Below are 19,271 nucleotides of genomic sequence, written 5' to 3'. Positions count from 1 at the left end.
ACCTCCCTAGGTAACGCATTCCAGTGTTTCACCACCCTCTTAGTGAAAAAGTTTTTCCTAATATCCAATCTAAACCTCCCCCATTGCAACTTGAGACCATTACTCCTCGTTCTGTCATCTGCTACCATTGAGAACAGTCTAGAGCCATCCTCTTTGGAACCCCCTTTCAGGTAGTTGAAAGCAGCTATCAAATCCCCCCTCATTCTTCTCTTCTGCAGACTAAACAATCCCAACTCCCTCAGCCTCTCCTCATAAGTCATGTGCTCTAGACCCCTAATCATTTTTGTTGCCCTTCGCTGGACTCTTTCCAATTTATCCACATCCTTCTTGTAGTGTGGGGCCCAAAACTGGACACAGTACTCCAGATGAGGCCTCACCAGTGTCGAATAGAGGGGAACGATCACGTCCCTCGATCTGCTCGCTATGCCCCTACTTATACATCCCAAAATGCCATTGGCCTTCTTGGCAACAAGGGCACACTGCTGACTCATATCCAGCTTCTCATCCACTGTCACCCCTAGGTCCTTTTCCGCAGAACTGCTGCCTAGCCATTCGGTCCCTAGTCTGTAGCGGTGCATTGGGTTCTTCCGTCCTAAGTGCAGGACCCTGCACTTATCCTTATTGAACCTCATCAGATTTCTTTTGGCCCAATCCTCCAATTTGTCTAGGTCCTTCTGTATCCTATCCCTCCCCTCCAGCGTATCTACCACTCCTCCCAGTTTAGTATCATCCGCAAATTTGCTGAGAGTGCAATCCACACCATCCTCCAGATCATTTATGAAGATATTGAACAAAACCGGCCCCAGGACCGACCCCTGGGGCACTCCACTTGACACCGGCTGCCAACTAGACATGGAGCCATTGATCACTACCCGTTGAGCCCGACAATCTAGCCAGCTTTCTACCCACCTTATAGTGCATTCATCCAGCCCATACTTCCTTAACTTGCTGACAAGAATGCTGTGGGAGACCGTGTCAAAAGCTTTGCTAAAGTCAAGAAACAATACATCCACTGCTTTCCCTTCATCCACAGAACCAGTAATCTCATCATAAAAGGCGATTAGATTAGTCAGGCATGACCTTCCCTTGGTGAATCCATGCTGACTGTTCCTGATCACTTTCCTCTCCTCTAAGTGCTTCAGGATTGATTCTTTGAGGACCTGCTCCATGATTTTTCCAGGGACTGAGGTGAGGCTGACTGGCCTGTAGTTCCCAGGATCCTCCTTCTTCCCTTTTTTAAAGATGGGCACTACATTAGCCTTTTTCCAGTCATCCGGGACTTCCCCCGTTCGCCACGAGTTTTCAAAGATAATGGCCAAGGGCTCTGCAATCACAGCCGCCAATTCCTTCAGCACTCTCGGATGCAATTCGTCCGGCCCCATGGACTTGTGCACGTCCAGCTTTTCTAAATAGTCCCTAACCACCTCTATCTCTACAGAGGGCTGGCCATCTCTTCCCCATTTTGTGATGCCCAGCGCAGCAGTCTGGGAGCTGACCTTGTTAGTGAAAACAGAGGCAAAAAAAGCATTGAGTACATTAGCTTTTTCCACATCCTCTGTCACTAGGTTGCCTCCCTCATTCAGTAAGGGGCCCACACTTTCCTTGGCTTTCTTCTTGTTGCCAACATACCTGAAGAAACCCTTCTTGTTACTCTTGACATCTCTTGCTAGCTGCAGCTCCAGGTGCGATTTGGCCCTCCTGATATCTTTCCTACATGCCCGAGCAATATTTTTATACTCTTCCCTGGTCATATGTCCAACCTTCCACTTCTTGTAAGCTTCTTTTTTATGTTTAAGATCCGCTAGGATTTCACCATTAAGCCAAGCTGGTCGCCTGCCATATTTACTAGTTTTAATTTAATTTATTTATTTAATTTATTTAATTTAATTAATTTAAGAGTTTACATTAAAGAATGAAGACTCAATTCCTTAGTCATATACATTGTCCCTACTTACGAAGAAGAAAAAAAATCAGATAATAAAAACTACTTGACCAAACACGATTTACTCACCTGAGTAAAGGTGGCAGGATCCAACCCTCAGTTTAGACCAACTATGATGAATGATTGCTACAAACCCTGAGTGAAGTCCTGGCCCCACTAAAGTCAGTTGGCAAAACTCCCATTCACTTCCGTGGGGCCAGCTTTGCACCCATGACAGGTGCATGTTTGGGAGAGGGGATTTTTAGAGGCAAGAGGATGAAAATTACCCCTCAGTAAGATTATGTGGCAGGTTAAGTTCAGCTTGGTTCATGCCTTGATGGTTGAAATTTGTTTTCAACTAGCAAGTCAGTTTTAGGCCAGAGTTACTTATGCATGAACAGGCCAAATCCTACTGAGATAAGTGGTCTCCTGAGCAGGATTCAGCCCACTAGCAATAGCCTACTCCCGCAGAGAAGCAGGTAAGGTGAATTCAGAAAGAAGCCTACGCTGTTAAATAAGTGCTTTTGCCTTTCTTCGGGTCTGTCTATTCACTCATACACAAAATGCTACTGTGCAGAACTCAATTATTCAATAACTGCGAATAAAGTATTAAATAAACTAGTTACACAAGGGCAGCTCAAAAGGAAGTGATGGTTTGAATGAAGTTGATAGCATTCACAATGCAACATGAAGAACTCCAGTGAAGGGGCAAGATGTTTGTTTTTTTAATAGTTGGTGCATTGTTAGGAAGGTCCGGAAGGCGTTTATATTGACACTAAGAACAGATAATGTGATGTGTACAGTCCATATAAATTAGCAACAGAGAACCAGATCATAACTAGTGGATTTAAATGTTATCAGAGATAAGAAATCAGCCTTTTCACATCCCTTGTCCTTTGCAACAAAATACACTTATTTTGAAAGTATAAAAATTGTGTTATAAGCCATCTGCTAGAGTGTTGCTATGGTCCAGTGATTGTCATGATATCATAAACTAAGCCATAAGTATTCACTGTGTCCTGGAAAATGGATTAAATCATCTTCATGGCTGCCCTGCAGACACCCTCCCTGAATCTTGCCTTGCTTGGGACATCCCTTTTGCTTCCCTATTAAACTCAGTTTTTAAATGGTTGCTTCCCAGGCACTCTGGTGTCTGCACCCACCTTCTGTATATCCCAGCCCAAGTCCCCTGACTGTTCCCACAGGCCCACTGGGGCCTCTGGACATTTCCACTCCTTTTACTCCACTTCTTATTCCAGAAAGATTTCAAATTGATGTCTAAAGCCCCCTTCTTCCACTCCTTCAAAAAGCTCCCCAAAACCTATTTGTTCCAAAACTTTCCCGAGGCACCTCTCCACATTCTCCTTCCTGACACCCGTTCCCTCCTCCTATACTATGACACCAAATCCCTCATTTTCATAATATTGTGCCCTCTTGTGTGTTTAGGCTCTGGTCAGCAAGGTACTTAGGCATGTGAGAAGACCCACTTGTGTCAATGAAACTCCTCCTATGTCTAAGTTCTGGGCAAAATTGAGACCATAAGGCTGATCCAAAGCTCACTTAGAAGACAAAGGCACAACAAGACCCAATGGCTAGAAACTGAAACTAGGCTGGATGATCAGATTAGAGGATCATCATGGTCCCTTTTGGACTTTATGAAGTCAGTGGGAGTCTTTCCATTAACTTTAGTGGATTCTGTATCAGGCCTTGAATTTGTAAGCTTCCCAGGGCAAAGGCCCCTTTCTTTGTCCGATACATTCCGCCAACCGTCAAATGCTGTGCATGCCCAACAGTGCTTTATACATTACTACCATTAACAGCCACCTTTCTGAAGCTTGGCAGTCTGTTTAATACCTAACAGCTGACATTACATATCTGCTGCAAGACAGAAACAAGACAAGGAAGTGGGAGCGTCTTGACTTTTAACTCAGAAGTCAATATACATTTCTATTCCACATTTTTCTTATTTTGATTCCCTCCAAGATCCTATGTTGGCATTTCACTTCACCCTGGAATGATGTGTGTTCACTTTTCTTTATCTGTTTCCTACTATAGCGCTTCTTTTGGGAAGGGGCTAGGCTTTCGTTTCTAAATCTGTTCAATATTTTAAATGTTTTCATCATAAACTAGTTAATTTTAACCAAGTGCAATATTTAAACAGGCTCCAATTTTTACCAAAGTTCAGTATTTCAACCATATGAGATCAAGGTAGCTAAGCCTTCAACAAATGTTGCTATTTGCTCTGGTCTTTTCTATATGCAACTCCATGTTGCCAGCTGTCACCGGGCTAGTGCTATATCTGTATTGCTGCTTCCTCTCTAGAGGAGAGAGAACCATGACAGAGTTTCCCTTAATAAGGTGCATGGACTACTGGTGCTTCACAGATTAATTGCTGGTGGCCCATGGAGGATTAACTGATCACATGGTGCTAGCTCCTCTTCCTCCATTCAAACTGATAGAAGCTGAACAGATGGGAGGCAGCAGGGAAACAAGAAGTGAAATAGACAAAGTGATTAACTCTCTGCGAAAAGGACACAGCTTTTAAGCACTGATGACAGCTTAAAGCATTTTGTGCCAGGGCTGTGAAAGCAAAATCCTGGGTGGCTGAGAGGGGGCTGTGGATAACCGGTGATCTTTCAGGAAAGAGCAAGTGACACATTTTCATTCATAGGGATCAGTTGGCATTGCTTACGTTACTCTCTTCAAAAAAAGCTCCATTTTATATAATATGTGAGTGAAAGCTGAGGTTCTCCTGGACATTTCTTGGTCCTCCAAATTCAGTGGAGCCAGCAGCCAGGGGCATTGCAGGATCCCAAAGGCAAGCTTTGGCTAAGAGGACGCAAATTCTTGGATCTACATTTCAAAAGCTATCATGGTGTTGGGTGCCCAATCTGAGACCCCTTAAGAGGGCCTGTTGTTCAGAAAGTGTTAAGCACCTGCCCCCTCTAGAAATCAAGCACCGTGATGAGGTCTGCAAATCCACTAGAACTTTCAGAAAGTTTGGCCTTCACTTTCATGTACACAATAGTTTTAAATTGCCAAAGGGATACCAAATGGGTCTTGCAATTATTTTAAGCCACTTTCAAAAATCCCATCCACTGTATAAGTCACGAGTGGCAGGGGAGGTGACCCATACAGCAATCTCTTTGCACTCTGTACTATGTAAAATTGTTTCAGGGTTCTCAAAAGATAAGAATTTCACTGAAATATTTCCTACAAACAAAAATGTATTCAAATTCTATGAGCCAATACCGATACCATACTAGCCAGAGATGGACTCACGCAGCAACACTGATATGGGGATTTAAGACACTTAGAAGTTCAAGGGTGTTAAAATATAGGATTTTTGTAGTTCTCAGGATTAGTTCTGAGCCAAAATCTAAAACTATGTCCCTTCCTAGACACAATTCCAGTAATGATTCAGCCAAACCTATTCAGACAACAGAATCTACAGCCTTGAACCTTTTAACTTGACAACAGTTAAGCTGTTTTCTGCTGAGACTACAACCTGTCAAGTTGACCAGTATCATATGTTTCCCTGCACTCCCCTCGCTGTCTGTATCTGTCTGTCACCCCTGATCTTATACGTGGGTTGTAAGCTTCTTGACTGTCTTTTTGTTTTGTCTTTACACAGCACCTAGCACAATGGGGTCCCAGTCCATGAGTAGCACTCCTAGGCGTTACTGTAATATAAATAATAAGAATAGCAGCTTCTCTGATGTTTTCCTCCATGCAACGTATTCGGACTGACACATGACATTCAGTGAAGCCCCCTGCATGCAGTCAAGCAATCAAAAGGTAGTTCTTCCAATGTAAAGGACCTTTTCAGAAAGGGTAAAGTTATCAATTATGCTTCAAATACTTCAATCACAGAAAGTGCATTTCTCACATACATTGAGAGAGAAAAAAAAAAAATCAATGTTCTGCTCCACATAGCAGCCTAAAAATCATAGGGTACGTAAAAGAAAGAATGCATATAGAAAGTAGAAAGCTAACCACATATATTCATGTCTTTACAAAAGGACACTATATATTTCGGTCTTAAATCCATTTTTTCTTTCATCTTACGCTTGGCATATATTGGCCCACCCCGATGAGAAATTTACTCTAGTAGGTTAAATTTAGCAGTAGGCAGTCTAATATATTAAAGGGTTTTTTCCCCTACTGGTATTCAACCTGAATTGAGATAGACAAAAATTGCCAATAACTCAAGACATTTTGCAAGGTAAGTCAAAGAAAGCAGCCAAGATCAATGTACTAAAATATAGCTAGTGGTACACTATCAGCTGGAAGACACTATACCTACAGATATTTTAGGTTTCATAGACGCTGTAGAAATGTAGGGCTGGAAGGGACCTCAAGAGGTCATCCAGTCCACCTTCTGCGCTGAAGCAGGACCACATATACCTAGACCAGGGGTCGGCAACCTACAACACGCATGCCAAAGATGGCACGCGAGCCAATTTTTAATGGCACGCTGCTGTCTGCCGGACCCGGGCAGACAGCAGCGTGCCACTAAAAATCCTGCCCGGCCTGGCCCGCTTTTTTCCACCCCCAGCTCTCTCCTTGCAGGGCAGGCAAGCTTCCCCCTCCCCTTGCCTCTTCCCCCAGCGTGCTGGGATCCTGCCCCTCCTTCTCTCCCTTCCTGCGGCCGATCAGCCGACGGGCCCTTGCTACGGAGGGGGAGAGGGAAAAGCGGAGCCGCAGCGCGCTCGTGCTCTCTGCTCCGGGGACCTTGGGGAAGGGGGTGGAATCAGGGCATATCCCCTCCAGCCCCCTGCCATGAGCCGCTCATGGCAGGGGGCTGGGAGCACCCCCACGACCTCAGCCCACACCCCTAGCCCTCTGCCCTGACCTCTGCACCCCCACACACACCCCAGCCCGCTGCCCTGACCCCTGCACCCTCCTCACACACACTCCAGCCCTGACTCCGGCACTCACCACACATACCCAGCCCCCTGCCCTGACTTCTGCACCCTCCTCACATACCCAGCCCCCCCACACCCAATGCCCTGACTCTTGCACCCCCCACACCCACCCTGAGCACCAAACGGGAGCTCCTGCACACACACACACACACCCCCTCCAACATTCCCACCTGCACCCCTCGCACCAAATGGGAGCTGCCCAGGTAAGCACTCTACACCCAAACCTCCTGCCCCAACCCTGAGCCCCCTCCCTCATTCTAGCTCCTGGCCAGACCCTGCACTCCAACCCCCAGCCTGCTCCTTCACCCCCAGCCCTGTGCTCAGTCACTCCCACCCTCAGCTCAGTGCAGAGAGAGGAAGAGAATGGGCTAGAACCACGGAGAAAGTAGGTACATACTCTATATGGACAGGGTCGGGACTGCAGACCGGCAGCGGGCTGAGCAGGGCCAGCAGCCGGGACCCTGGCTGGCAGGAGCCAGCGGACGGAACCCCAGGCTGGCAACGCTTAGCCCACTGCTTAGTCTGGGGTCCCGGCCGCTGGCCGCACTCAGCCCGCTGCCGATCTGGGCTTCTGGCTGCCGGCCCCTTGCCAGCCGGGGTCCCAGCCGCAGGTCCTGCTCAGCCTGCTGCCGGCCTAGGTGAACGGAACCCCAGGCTGGCAACGGGCTGAGCAGGCCGGAGGCGTAAGATCAGCATTTTAAATGAAGCTTCTTAAACATTTTGAAACTCTTGTTTACATACGACAATAGTTTAGTTATATAATATATAGACTTATATAGAAAGACCTTCTAAAAAACGTTAAAATGTATTATTGGCATGCAAAACCTTAAATTAAAGTGAATAAATGAAGACTCAGCACACCACTTCTGCAAGGTTGCCGACCCCTGACCTAGACCATCCCAGACAGCTGTTTGTCTAACCTGTTCTTAAACCTCTAATGATGGGGATTTCACAACCTTCCTAGGTAACCTGTTCCACTGTGTAACTATCCTTATAGTTAGAAAGCCTCTCCCCCCTCATATCCAGCTTTAATCTCCTTTGCTGCAAACTATGCCAATTACTTCTTGTCCGACCCAAGTGGACATGGAGGACAATTTTTAAACACTGTCCTCTTTAACAGCCATCACCTTTTATATATTAAAAGACTTACCAGGTCCCTCCTCAGCCTTCTCTTCTCTAGACTAAACATGCCCAGTTCTGTCAACCTTTCCTCACAGGGCATGTTTTCTAAACCTTTTGGCATTTTTGTTACTGTCCTCTGGACTCTCCCCAGTCTGTTCGCTTCTGAAAGTGCAGTGCCCAAAACTGGACACAGAACCTCAGCGGAGGCCTCATCAGTCCTGAGTAAAGCTTAACAGTTACCTCCCATGTCTTATATATGACATTCCTGTTAACACATCCCAAAACAATGTTTTCACAACACCTTTGCACTATTGGCATATTCAATTTGTGATCAGCTATAACCCCTGTATACTTTTAAAGAAAGGAACTTCCAATATCATTCTCTGTATTTACTCATCCAGGTTCTATTGATACCACACAGCAGGTCATAATACTGCCAACTCCCACAGATCATGGGTAAAATCCTGGCCCTTTTGAATTCAATGGCAAAGTTCCCATTGACTTCAATAGGGGCAGGATTTCACCCTATTTCTCACCTCATTATTAACTATCTCCGGTCCCAGGGACCTCCAGATGCCAACTGGCAGAGGGCGTAAGGGTTACAGGAATCCCCTTTGGTGAACTAGAATGGAAATACTAGACAAAGACTGTCCTGGGAGATCTCTAATGAAAGCCTGTGTCACACTGCTCATCACTATCATTGCAGAACACATGTATGGATGTTGGGAGTTATACACATACAGAAAATTATGTTCTTAAGGTCTGTGTCTAGGGACTGGTCACCAGCAAAGGTGACAAGCAAGTTTTCTTTCAGACAAGTAACATTTGGCCATTTACATGTAAATTAAGAATTGTGTGGTTCACCACAGGCCTCCACTCACTCATAGATCTGAGCCGAATGCTAATGAAGGATTGTGAGGTCTTCAAAGAGAGGAAATTAACAGCAAGAGGTAAATAGCAGGAATTATCCTGTTTAGGAGTAACACAATGAATTTTTGAAACTATATCTGATAGGGTTGCCAACCCTCCAGGATTAGCCTGGAGTCTCCCAGAATTGGCATCCATCTCCTGGTGACTATTGAAAGCAATCTGGGAGATTTTAATAGGATATTTTAAGAAAATGACATTACATTGGGGGAAAAAATTGGGGGAAAAAATCTCCCGGAATAGCTTCAGTCACAGTTGGCAACCCTAATATCTGAGGTACAGATGAATCCCTAGGCATTCCTTCACTCTGTGAGGACAAGCTGTCAGCAGACTTGCTCTGATGGGAAGGGGGCTCAACCAAACTGGTTAAGAACACTGGGGAAAGAATTTTGAGTAAGCTTTCCTGTAGGAGATAGGGGAATGCCTTATTAGTTAAGTTTAGTCTCTAGAAAACGTATTGCCGTTTGTTTTTATATGTAGCCATTTTATTTCTGACCAATATTATGATCACTTGAATCTCTGTTCTTTGAGAATATATTTATAGTAAAAACAAGAACAAGTTTTAGTGCTGTGTGTTCAGCAGAGCTGTGTTCTAAAGTATAACTAGTAAGCTGTGCGGTACTGTTCCTACGGGAACAGCAGGCCTGGTAATTCTGTGAGAGGTCAGTGGAGGACTCCGGAGTTGGCATATAGCTAACCTGTACAGAGAAAGCAAATCCTGAAAAGGCCTAGAAGGCAGTGCCTGTGTTGTCAGGGACTGGTAGTTGCAGGGAGCTGATCCACAGCAGGCAGAGACAAGACTCCCTCATGCTCAGGGCAGGTGATGGTGTTGCGATAATTGGGCCTACAAATTTACCCTACTTGTGAGCTCGACTATTAAAAGTGAGAATAAATTAAGATGTCACACAATGACTTATAACAAATGCTGATGGAAAACGGTACAAAAGGGAGGCAGACTTAATTAGTCCAAACAAAGAGGCCTACTAATATAACGCCAGGACTGCATGAAGATCGTGCGCAGTAAACAAGAAAATGGGGTACCAGAAATTAATGAACCAAAAGTGGTGTGTCAGAAACTAGGCCTAATTAGTGGACAAAATAATGAGGAAATGAGCTATTCTGCCCATCAGTTCCTTCTGGAGTCCTAAAGGAAAGAGACTTCAGAAGAAAAATTGGCTACTGGAGCAAGCTTTACCATCATGGCTGCCACCCCCGTCTCCTGGGATCCCAGGATTTCATCATCCTGATCAGGCCAGAGGGAGAGACCCCAGATAAAACTGCCACTTCTCTCCAGCCAACTGAATCCCAATCACCACGTGGGATGAAACAGGTTTGGACTTTAACAAAACAGCGGCTTCAGCCCATCTCAACTAACTTCTTCTCTTTTCCCAAACAGGACAGTTACCATCTTTGATACCATCTAAGAGCCTGTCACACAAGAGTTTTTCCCAGCTAAAGGGAAAGGGAACAAGAGATGATGTTACATAATATTTTACATTTCAAATGCTTTAACTGTTTTTCCCTTCACCTTTAACACAAGGTTAACAGGACATATAATGTCATGTTTGCCACGGTGCTAAGCAGGCAGAGGTCTCTGTATACCAAAACTTGAACTTTGTTTAGCACTGTTTAATGTTGGACGGTGACTGGGTTGTGGTAACACCTTTAACCCATATATTCCATCTAAAAGAATACAAACAGTAGTGAAGTACATCACAAACCTGAGCACCACAGGAAGCGTCGCACTACCCAATGAGCTTTGGGCCAGGCCGAAGTAGTCAATGGAAAGGCTTCCATTGTTTTCAATAGACTTCACATCGAGCTCCTTGTTTTGGCCAAATCCCAATCACCTGACTTCAGCAAGAGTGCCGACCAAAGGGAAGTGGGATCTGGCCCTTGATGTACTAACGATTCAAGACAGTAAGATAGTTTTACTAAATAGAAGTTACATTTCATTTGGCCTAAATCCCAGAGAGAAGATACTGTTTAAAAAAAAGTCTATTTTTAAACAATTTTTTTAAATAAAAATAATCCTCGCTAGCATTTGTCCATTCAAAAAATAGACTTAACCTCTCTCTCTCTAGAAATGCGTGTAAGTCCATAATGAGAAATTAAACGTACCTTTCTCACTAGGAAACGTAGTAACTGAACTGAAAATCAGACACCAGCCAAGTCATTTGTTTTCACACATGACTTTTTGGCTAAATACCTTAGCTGAAAGACTGAGGGCAGACAGCTCATTAAGAGCCCTTACGCTCATATGCATGGCACGCAGTGATCACAAAAAAGTAGCTTAGACACAATCAACCGAATAAGGCATATACTGCACATTCAACAATGTGCTCAATTTTATCCCATACCTACTTACTATGATCTCAGAAGATTCACAACTGTATGCAAGATCTTGAGGCCTAATCCTGCTCTTCCTCCTCAGACAGGAATCCCTCTGAGGTCAAAGTTTTGCTTGAGAAAGGAGAGCAGGTTCAGATCATGTCTTTAACACTGGGTAAAAATAACCCTCTGGACAAGAAGTTACTTTTGGTGCCAGTGCCAATTCTATGGGTTAGATGGTCTCTTCTTTCAAGCTAGATGATAGCTGGCCTAGAGCCAACATAAGATTTAAAAAAAAAAAAAAAAAAGACATTTTATAGACTTTGGGCCCAGTTCTTATTTACAGATAGGCCCCTTTACACCACCCAGAATGTAAAGGAGCCTGAAAGTGGATGTAAATTCATGTTGACTTTGAAGATCCTTTTATAATTCCACAAGAACATGGGAGCACCTTAGTGTAATTGAGAATCAGGCCCTTAAAAAAAAGAAAAAGACCAAAAAATGCCTAAGATACTCATAAGCTAGACAGATCAGCATTTTTCATGGTAAATCACTTCAGGCTTAATATCAAAACATTTCAATACAATGAACACACAGACAGAAATTCCATCGATGCTAAACAACAACGTGTTTGTGTTGGATACAACCCTTCTTAAATAATTGATCAATAAGGATTATGCATGCAGAACAAAAATTGGGTCTATGACATGATCGCCGAAGCCAGACTTTGTTAAATATAAAATAACGATCACATTTTTCTGAGACTTACCGGAATTTCTCTTTGATACCAACTTCAAATTTGTGCTGACTACTGTACAGATCACAAGAACCAAGAGAATGGGAGACTTCATCTTTCACTTTCATTGACAGCTGAAACGCAAACAGAGCATGAAGTCTAAATCACAGCTCTTTGCTACAACAAAGCAACAGCTAGAGTTGAACATTTCTCAAAGAACCATTATGGGGCAATGGCTTAATCTAGTGACTTCTGGGGGGCAGCTTGGGGCATTATGCCGAGCTAGGAAAACAACGTTTCAAAATAAATAATTTATCGGAGTATCAGACAAAAGTTTTTTAAATGACACATAGAAACTTTTTTCTCCTTTAGAAACAGTTAAACTATTTGAAATAGTACATGTCTATTATATCAATTAGATTTTTGTCTGTTCTAGCCAGGAGATTCTGATGGCCACAATCAGAGTTGTCTCCAACAAAGAAAAGATATCTTTTAAAATACTTTGATCTCCCACATTACATGACAAGATCTAAGAGCAGTTCTTTGCATAATTTCTCTTAGAAACTTTATTTCCCCACAGGTAACATTACAAGAGCTGCTGCAATGAATTATTACTATTCCCGAGATTTCACCTATAAAATGAACTAAAGACAGGTGAATGAAATTTAGAAGTCAATGAATGCAAGTCTCAGGGTTCTTATTAGAGAGATAAAATTAGTCTTTCCTGAGAATTTTTCTGTCAGTTTTATATTACCTACTTTAGAGAGAGGAGAGAAATCAAGTTTAAAATTTGCAGTTTTAATTTATATAGTTATTGAAGCAAGTTCCACTTTCATTTATCAAAGTCACTCAAGAAAGTGTGGTTGCAAATATACAACACAGTAGAGTAGAATTCAGTCCCTTATGTGTATATAAAAAATAGCAATATTAAATTCTAAACATGCACTTAGCTTTAAACACATGTAGTTCCATTGATTCACATGCTTAAAGAGAAACATGAATCAAGACCCTAGAAAGCCATAACTTTATCAAAGACCCCTGTTGACTTCAATAGGTTTTGGATCAGGCCCTTTATTCTCAGCAAAAACACACACTAGTTAGATCATCTGTATGAAGAATTTATTAGGCATTAAAAGAATAAATACTCAACACCTTACAGCAGAATGAAATTTCACAGGGGCAATTATTTTTTTTAAGAGCAGTGATATGTGAAACCATCAAGCTAAAAGGCAAAGGAAATAAATATTTAAGTTCACACAGAGAAATAAAATATTCAGCTGGATAGCCCGCTGTCCCTTCGAAAGCGTCTACAACTAGAGGACCAATGAATTATTGCACGCAGATCTGAAAGTTCTTTTAAATAATAAGATATTAAAAGGGTGTACACGGCCTGTGAGTCTCTGAAAATCATATTTTAATGTGAGTTTATTACATGATGTCTTTTCCCCCTTGTAATTTTACTACCAGCCTAACTGTCGTGTGAAGAAGGTGTAAGGGACCATGGATAATCTCTTGTGTAATGGCAATTATGCTGCTATTCTATTATTTCAAAAGTACCACTTCATTTTAAGACTCTATCCCCACCCCTCGCTACAGTACTATAGCTATAAATATGCAGTGCTTCTTTCTCCCGAATTCTACCTTCCCTTCAGCACTTTATGCCTTTTGATTCCCCCGGCTTACCGTGTTAGAGGACCAAAAGGCTATGTGATGAATTATGAGAAGTGAAGGCTGTCTCACAATGGTTAATGAAAGAATTAGTATTCATTTTTTCTTAACCTCTCCTTGGAGTATCAAATCCTGATACAAGTAGAGCCATCTTGACGAGACAGTTAAAAAAAAATGTAATGGAACAAATCTTTTGCTGGATAATTTGCAATGATGATGTTATGCTAGAATGACTTTCAAGTGTAGCTTTGCAAATTGCTTTCTCCACTTTGCTCTCTTCAGTTATTACAGCGGAGGTAGGTAACTCTCAGGTCCTTGTTTCGCACTGGATTTTTTTTTAAACTAACTACTCTGCAGCAAATAGACTATAAAAACCAAAGCAAATTCTACTTACTAATATATTATTCATGCTAGAGCTCATGGGAATTTTGCCAACTGATTTCAATAGGGACAAGATTTTGCCATTGGCTTCAGTGGGACCAGGATTTCAACCACTGTAGTGGTTTCCTAATCTGTCTGCCTGCCCAAAGAGACTGAAAGCCTAGGGGGTAGATTTGGGTCATTCCTTTAAGTCCCACCATTAGAAAGTAGCACTTTTGAGGCTGTTGTGACAGAATCAGCAGTACTGAACATCCCTGTGCAATCATCTTTAGACGTGCCAGTTGCAATGAAGGTGCTTCAGGAGTCCTACATGACTAAGAAGCAGGGTGGGAGGGCAAAGTACTTTAGCCAGTCAATGGATTTCTACCTCTCAGAATTCTCACTTTACTGTGGAAGAACCATTGATGAGAGAAGTGAAAATTTATCTCCATGCCATGCAAACCTGCAGGTATCTTAATTTTTTACAATTTAAAATTTACAACTGAGAACTTGAATAATGAAACTGAGGTTACAGAAAATATTGTTTGTGCTTAAGAGGATCCCACATAATAAGATTCTTGAATTCTTTCTTTATTACTAGTTATTTGTATTATGGTGATGCTTAATGGCCCCAACTGAGATCAAGGCCCCTTTCAGCTAAATATTATACAGATACATAAGAGGTAATCTCTGCCCTCAAACAGTTTACAATCCCAGGCTGGTATTTTCCGAGGCACCTGAGGGAGTTTGGCACTTAACTTCCCTAGATCCCTTCAAAATCCCAACCGTAAAGAGACAAAACAAGGGACAAGAGTGGACACCAAAAAGGTAAGATGACTTGTGCAAAATTGGATGGCATGTCAGTGTCAGGGAAAGAACCTGATTTCTCACATTTGAGGGCTGTCCCCTGTGAAGGCTATGGAAGGTGGAGAGGACAACACGAATAAATCTCAGCAGATGTCATGTTTTAGGACTTGGCAGGGGGAGACAACGTTACTCTGCTAGGATTCTTTTAGCCACATTCCAAGGCACAGAAGACTTAGAATCTCTTTCTAAGGGGAATGAAGGAAGTAAGGGCAGAGACAGAAAGGGAGATCCCCCACTCCCTCCCCCCCCCCCCAAACACACACAGGAAAACATCAAGATCAGGAAATGTTTTAGGGATGTACCTTTTAGTATTTAACTACGAAGGGAAACCCCAGGCAAGGGGTAAGAATCAGACATTATTCCAGTGGCCGTACATATACCTCATTGAATGCAGGATGTGGAGTCTGACCATTCACAGAATGGGGCAAATCCTCAGTTGGTGTAAATTGTCATTGACTTCAATGGAGCTATGACAATTTACATCAGCTGAGGATCTAGAGCAGAAAGAAATCAAGACATTTGAAACATTGAAGAGAAAATGTGGACATTTAACTCCCCAGTCCTCTCTCTAAGATGCACATGTGGATTGCATAACAGAGAGGTAGGTGCCTGGATACCCCCGCCCCCCACTATTATCAAATGTGACCATGGCAATAAGAAGATTTCTATGCTGGTAGAGACCTACCAAGGGAATGGCCATACTACTAGATCTGACCAGGAATTTTCCCCTCTGAATGGGTCTGGCAAAAGATGCTCTTTTCGCAAAGAAAAGAAATTTTCCCATGGGAGAATTTTAATTCACGCCCCCTCCCACCCTCCAATAAAATGATTTCCTTTCCCCCCACCCCAACAGAAAAATCCGAACAACAATTCTCTGGCTGCTCACCTGGAAAGCTCAGGGAGAAAGTGAAATTGTCAAGAGTCTTCCAAGTGAGCATCCAGCAAGCTAAAAAGATTCCATGTTGGTTCTCCCCAAAACAGGATTTTTCCAGGAAATCCCTTCATGTGAAAAATTTTCACATTTGACTTTTTGTCCCAATTTGGGATGATTAAAAGTTTCAAAAGGATTTTTCCACAGAAAGGGATTTCTATTTTCTGGCCAGCCCCATGTATCATATGATGCAAGATGAATATATGTTCTTGTACATACACACACACACTACATGGCTGTTTCTCTGTGCTGTTATTCTAGAACAGGGGGTTTGAGCTGCCCTCACAATATTTTAAAGGAGTATTTTTCACAAACTCAGAACACACCTGAGCCCTTGGATGGTTCCTCTGATCACTCTTGCGGCTACAGGACTTTTTCCACAAGAGTGACACTTGGAAATAAGTGTTATACTGCAGAATGACCCCTCCTCAAAACAAGGGGAGCTGGGGCAGTGCGCCATAGGCAGGACCGGCTCTAGGCACCAGCAAAACAAGCAGGTGCTAAGGGCGGCGAATTTATAGGGGCGATATTCCGGCTTCGGCCATGCCGCCCCTAGAAATGTGCCCCCGCTACCCCAGTTCGCCTCCGCCTGCTCCCCTGAGCATGCTGCCGCCGCTCTGCTTCCCCCCCCCCCCACCAGCTGTTTCGAGGGAGGTGGCGGTGGTGGAGCGGAGGTGAGCTGGGTTGGGGAGCCCCGTTACTTCCTGCGCTCCCCCCCTCGCTCCCCTCCGCTCCGCCTGCTCCCCTGAATGCGCTGCCTCTCCCTCGCCTGAGAGGGAGGGGGGAGAAGCGGAGCGGCAATGTGTTCAGGGGAGCAGGTGGAGCAGAGATGAGCTAGGGCGGGGGATTGCCGGGGGGAGCCGCAGGAAGTAATGGGGAGGGGGGGGAATGTGGCATGCCTCAGGGAGGAGGCAGGGCCGGGATTTGGGAAAGGGGTTGGGAAGGGGCGGAGTTGGGGCGGAGCTGGGGGTGGGCACGAAAAAAAAAGCGGGGGCGGCCAAAATTTTTTTTTGCTTGGGGCGGCAAAAATCCTAGAGCAAGCCCTGGCCATAGGAGACATGAGGCCTGGGAGTTTGTTGTCCCTACACTGACTTGTGTGTATGGCTCCGCATTGTGTAGATCCCAAAGATGTATCAATTTAAGGAGCTAAAACCCACAGGTAAGCCTCACTCTCCTCTGCCTCCCAGATGGAAGACACGTGTCAAGGCCAGATCATGGGTAGCCAGACCTAATGGTCAGAGCTGCAGTCCTCAGTCAGGAGTCAGCTGGGTTGGGATACTGGGAGGTCAGAAGCAAGAGACAAACTGGAGATCAGAACCACAAGTCAGAGGCAACAGACAAACCAAGGATCAGGAGCCAAGCGAGGCCGGTGGAGCTGGAGTCAGAAGGCACACAGTCCAGAGCAGAGTGGATCCCAGTTGTTCAGACAGCTCCCTGTTGCTGGCTTAAGTAGGGCCAAAGGGCCAATCAACTGCTCTGGGACTCTGCCAATGGGATGTCAGGGGCAGAGCCTCAAACTGGGGCTGGTCCTGGGTCATCTATTGTCAGCAGGCTGGCAGCCAGGTGGAGGGTTGCAGCATGGCTGCTCTTGTAATCCCTGTGGACTCAGGTTCAAAGGTCGGGAATGTGGAAGGAAAACCCACTGGTTACATTTGCATCTCATTTGCACTGATGGGGTTCCCATGTTTCCAGAGCGTTAAGTCCTCCATGTGTGACTAAATTGTTTGTGGGGAGATTTAAATTATTGTAGCTGCCAAGATCCCTTTTAGTGCAACATAGGGACCAGTTTTAAAAATTTCTTCTTGTGGGATTTATGGGGGGGAGAGCGGTGTAAAGAGGAGGAGTAGAGGAGAAAAGAAAGAGATAAGCCTTGACTGGATTGTGTTAATTTGCAGAAATATTAGCTATGACAAGCCAATTAAAGTTCAATGTAATTTCCCCATAATAAAAAGATAAAGTTTATTTCTATCAAGGTCAACCCTGGTGGAAAAAAGAATCAAGATTCCAGTTGTATCTTGTTTGACTTCCCTTTAATCAAGGGGAGCCACTGATCCATGCAGAAAGGGAAACGATATATGGCAGGATTTCCCTTGACATTTACGGAAAGAAAAGAGGAAATTCAGCCTTGGGATTCAATACTTCTTGTGGATCTCAGCTTATTTATTCCATGAGCACAGAAATACAAGGTAAGGAAATACAAGTTACAGGGCACCTCTTAGTGATAACCTAATGGGCACACACCACAGGGCACATCACCACAAGGAATGGGCTTCTGCCCTTCACAAATGCAACACACAACACATGATCACAATGTAATGCACCTCAGTGCTGCTCCCACTCAATCCCACACATACTGCAACTCTGTATTTGCGAACATTGCCAATGCTGCAATTAAGTTTTGGCATTGTACTGTGAGGGAAGGTAATATTCTGGGCATCGTACATTGCCTGATTGGTTATTGCAATCACCACAAACTTCAGGATTAGGTCCCTTGTCATTTCAAGTTCTGTTTGTAGCACCAGGAGCGCAGTATTGTACACAGGGGAAGGGACAAAGGGATCCAGCTACGTGATTTTAATTACACAAAACATGAATGATATCTGGAGTAAGCCAAGTGGCCTAGAGAGAAGGGAGCTCACTAATGACACCTGTTGGTGAACAGGGGGAAGAGCAGGTGGTAGAGGCTCCGTAAGAGAGGGAACTCTGCCAGCATCTGTTGGGGAGCCAGGAGAAATGACTGAATGGGCCAGGGTGCATTTGCATTTTGGTTCTGACACAGTTTGGGGGCACGTTAGTCAAAATGCAGCTAATTTTTAAGTTTGGGGGATAATACCTGACTGGGATAACAGCATTTTAACAAAAGTCCATGAGAATTGCACCAAGCATACCTGGGGTGAGGGGTCAAAACCGAAATCTAGCATGGCTGGGCAGCAGAGCCTGGACAAAGATAGACAGCAGGGGACTTATCTCTGGTGGGAGTACATTCCTGGTGGCAAGGACTCTGTCCAGGGTCCGATACACCACTGTTCCTCTCTGAAGGCATTATGAAAAGGAAGCTTTTGTTAAGAGGTGGCTGATGGTGCAGGGGCAGCTGCGAAGTCTGAGGCAGCTTTTGCTGAAGCCACAGAGGACAGCAGCATAGCTGAAGAACTCCAGTGAGGGCCCCCCCCCCCAACTCCCATCACTACCAAAGCATTAAGTGGTGGATCCCCCAGAGCAGGCCAGGGAGCTCTTCCCTTACAGGCTGGAGAGGGACCTGCCTGACCGCTGCCAGTCCAGACAACAAACAGAAAGTGAGGGTACAGTGGAGAAGAAAAGTGGCTATTTCAGAAGCACACTACTCGATTAGATGCTCTTCCCATGAGTGGACGACTAAGTTTAAGACTATTGCCAAGACACCCTGGTGTTGGGAGTCTTAATATACAGTTGATTACTGGCTTCCCCAAGTTTATTCTGTGTCCCCTTCTTCCCAGATAATTT

General features: G+C 44.2%; 1 protein-coding gene across 4 annotated transcripts in view; it reads right to left on the bottom strand.

Annotated features, from left to right (window-relative positions):
• Positions 1-19,271, bottom strand: part of IL1RAPL2 (interleukin 1 receptor accessory protein like 2) — a 544,020-nt gene that overhangs the window by 506,758 nt on the left and 17,991 nt on the right. For 3 of the 4 annotated variants that reach the window (XM_037909234.2, XM_043522683.1, XM_043522684.1), the window contains one exon: positions 11,999-12,099. The exons of the other annotated variant lie outside the window; for it this stretch is intronic. In XM_037909234.2, coding sequence (XP_037765162.1) covers positions 11,999-12,080 — 82 coding nt within the window. In that variant the 5' untranslated portion in view covers positions 12,081-12,099. The remainder of the gene's footprint in view (positions 1-11,998; positions 12,100-19,271) is intronic. 4 annotated transcript variants of the gene reach the window in all.

Source organism: Chelonia mydas, chromosome 9, assembly GCF_015237465.2.
Source record: "Chelonia mydas isolate rCheMyd1 chromosome 9, rCheMyd1.pri.v2, whole genome shotgun sequence".
Lineage (NCBI taxonomy): Eukaryota > Metazoa > Chordata > Testudines > Cheloniidae > Chelonia > Chelonia mydas.
Note: the sequence above shows the minus strand (reverse complement) of the source record. Positions and strands in the feature narration are given on the sequence as shown.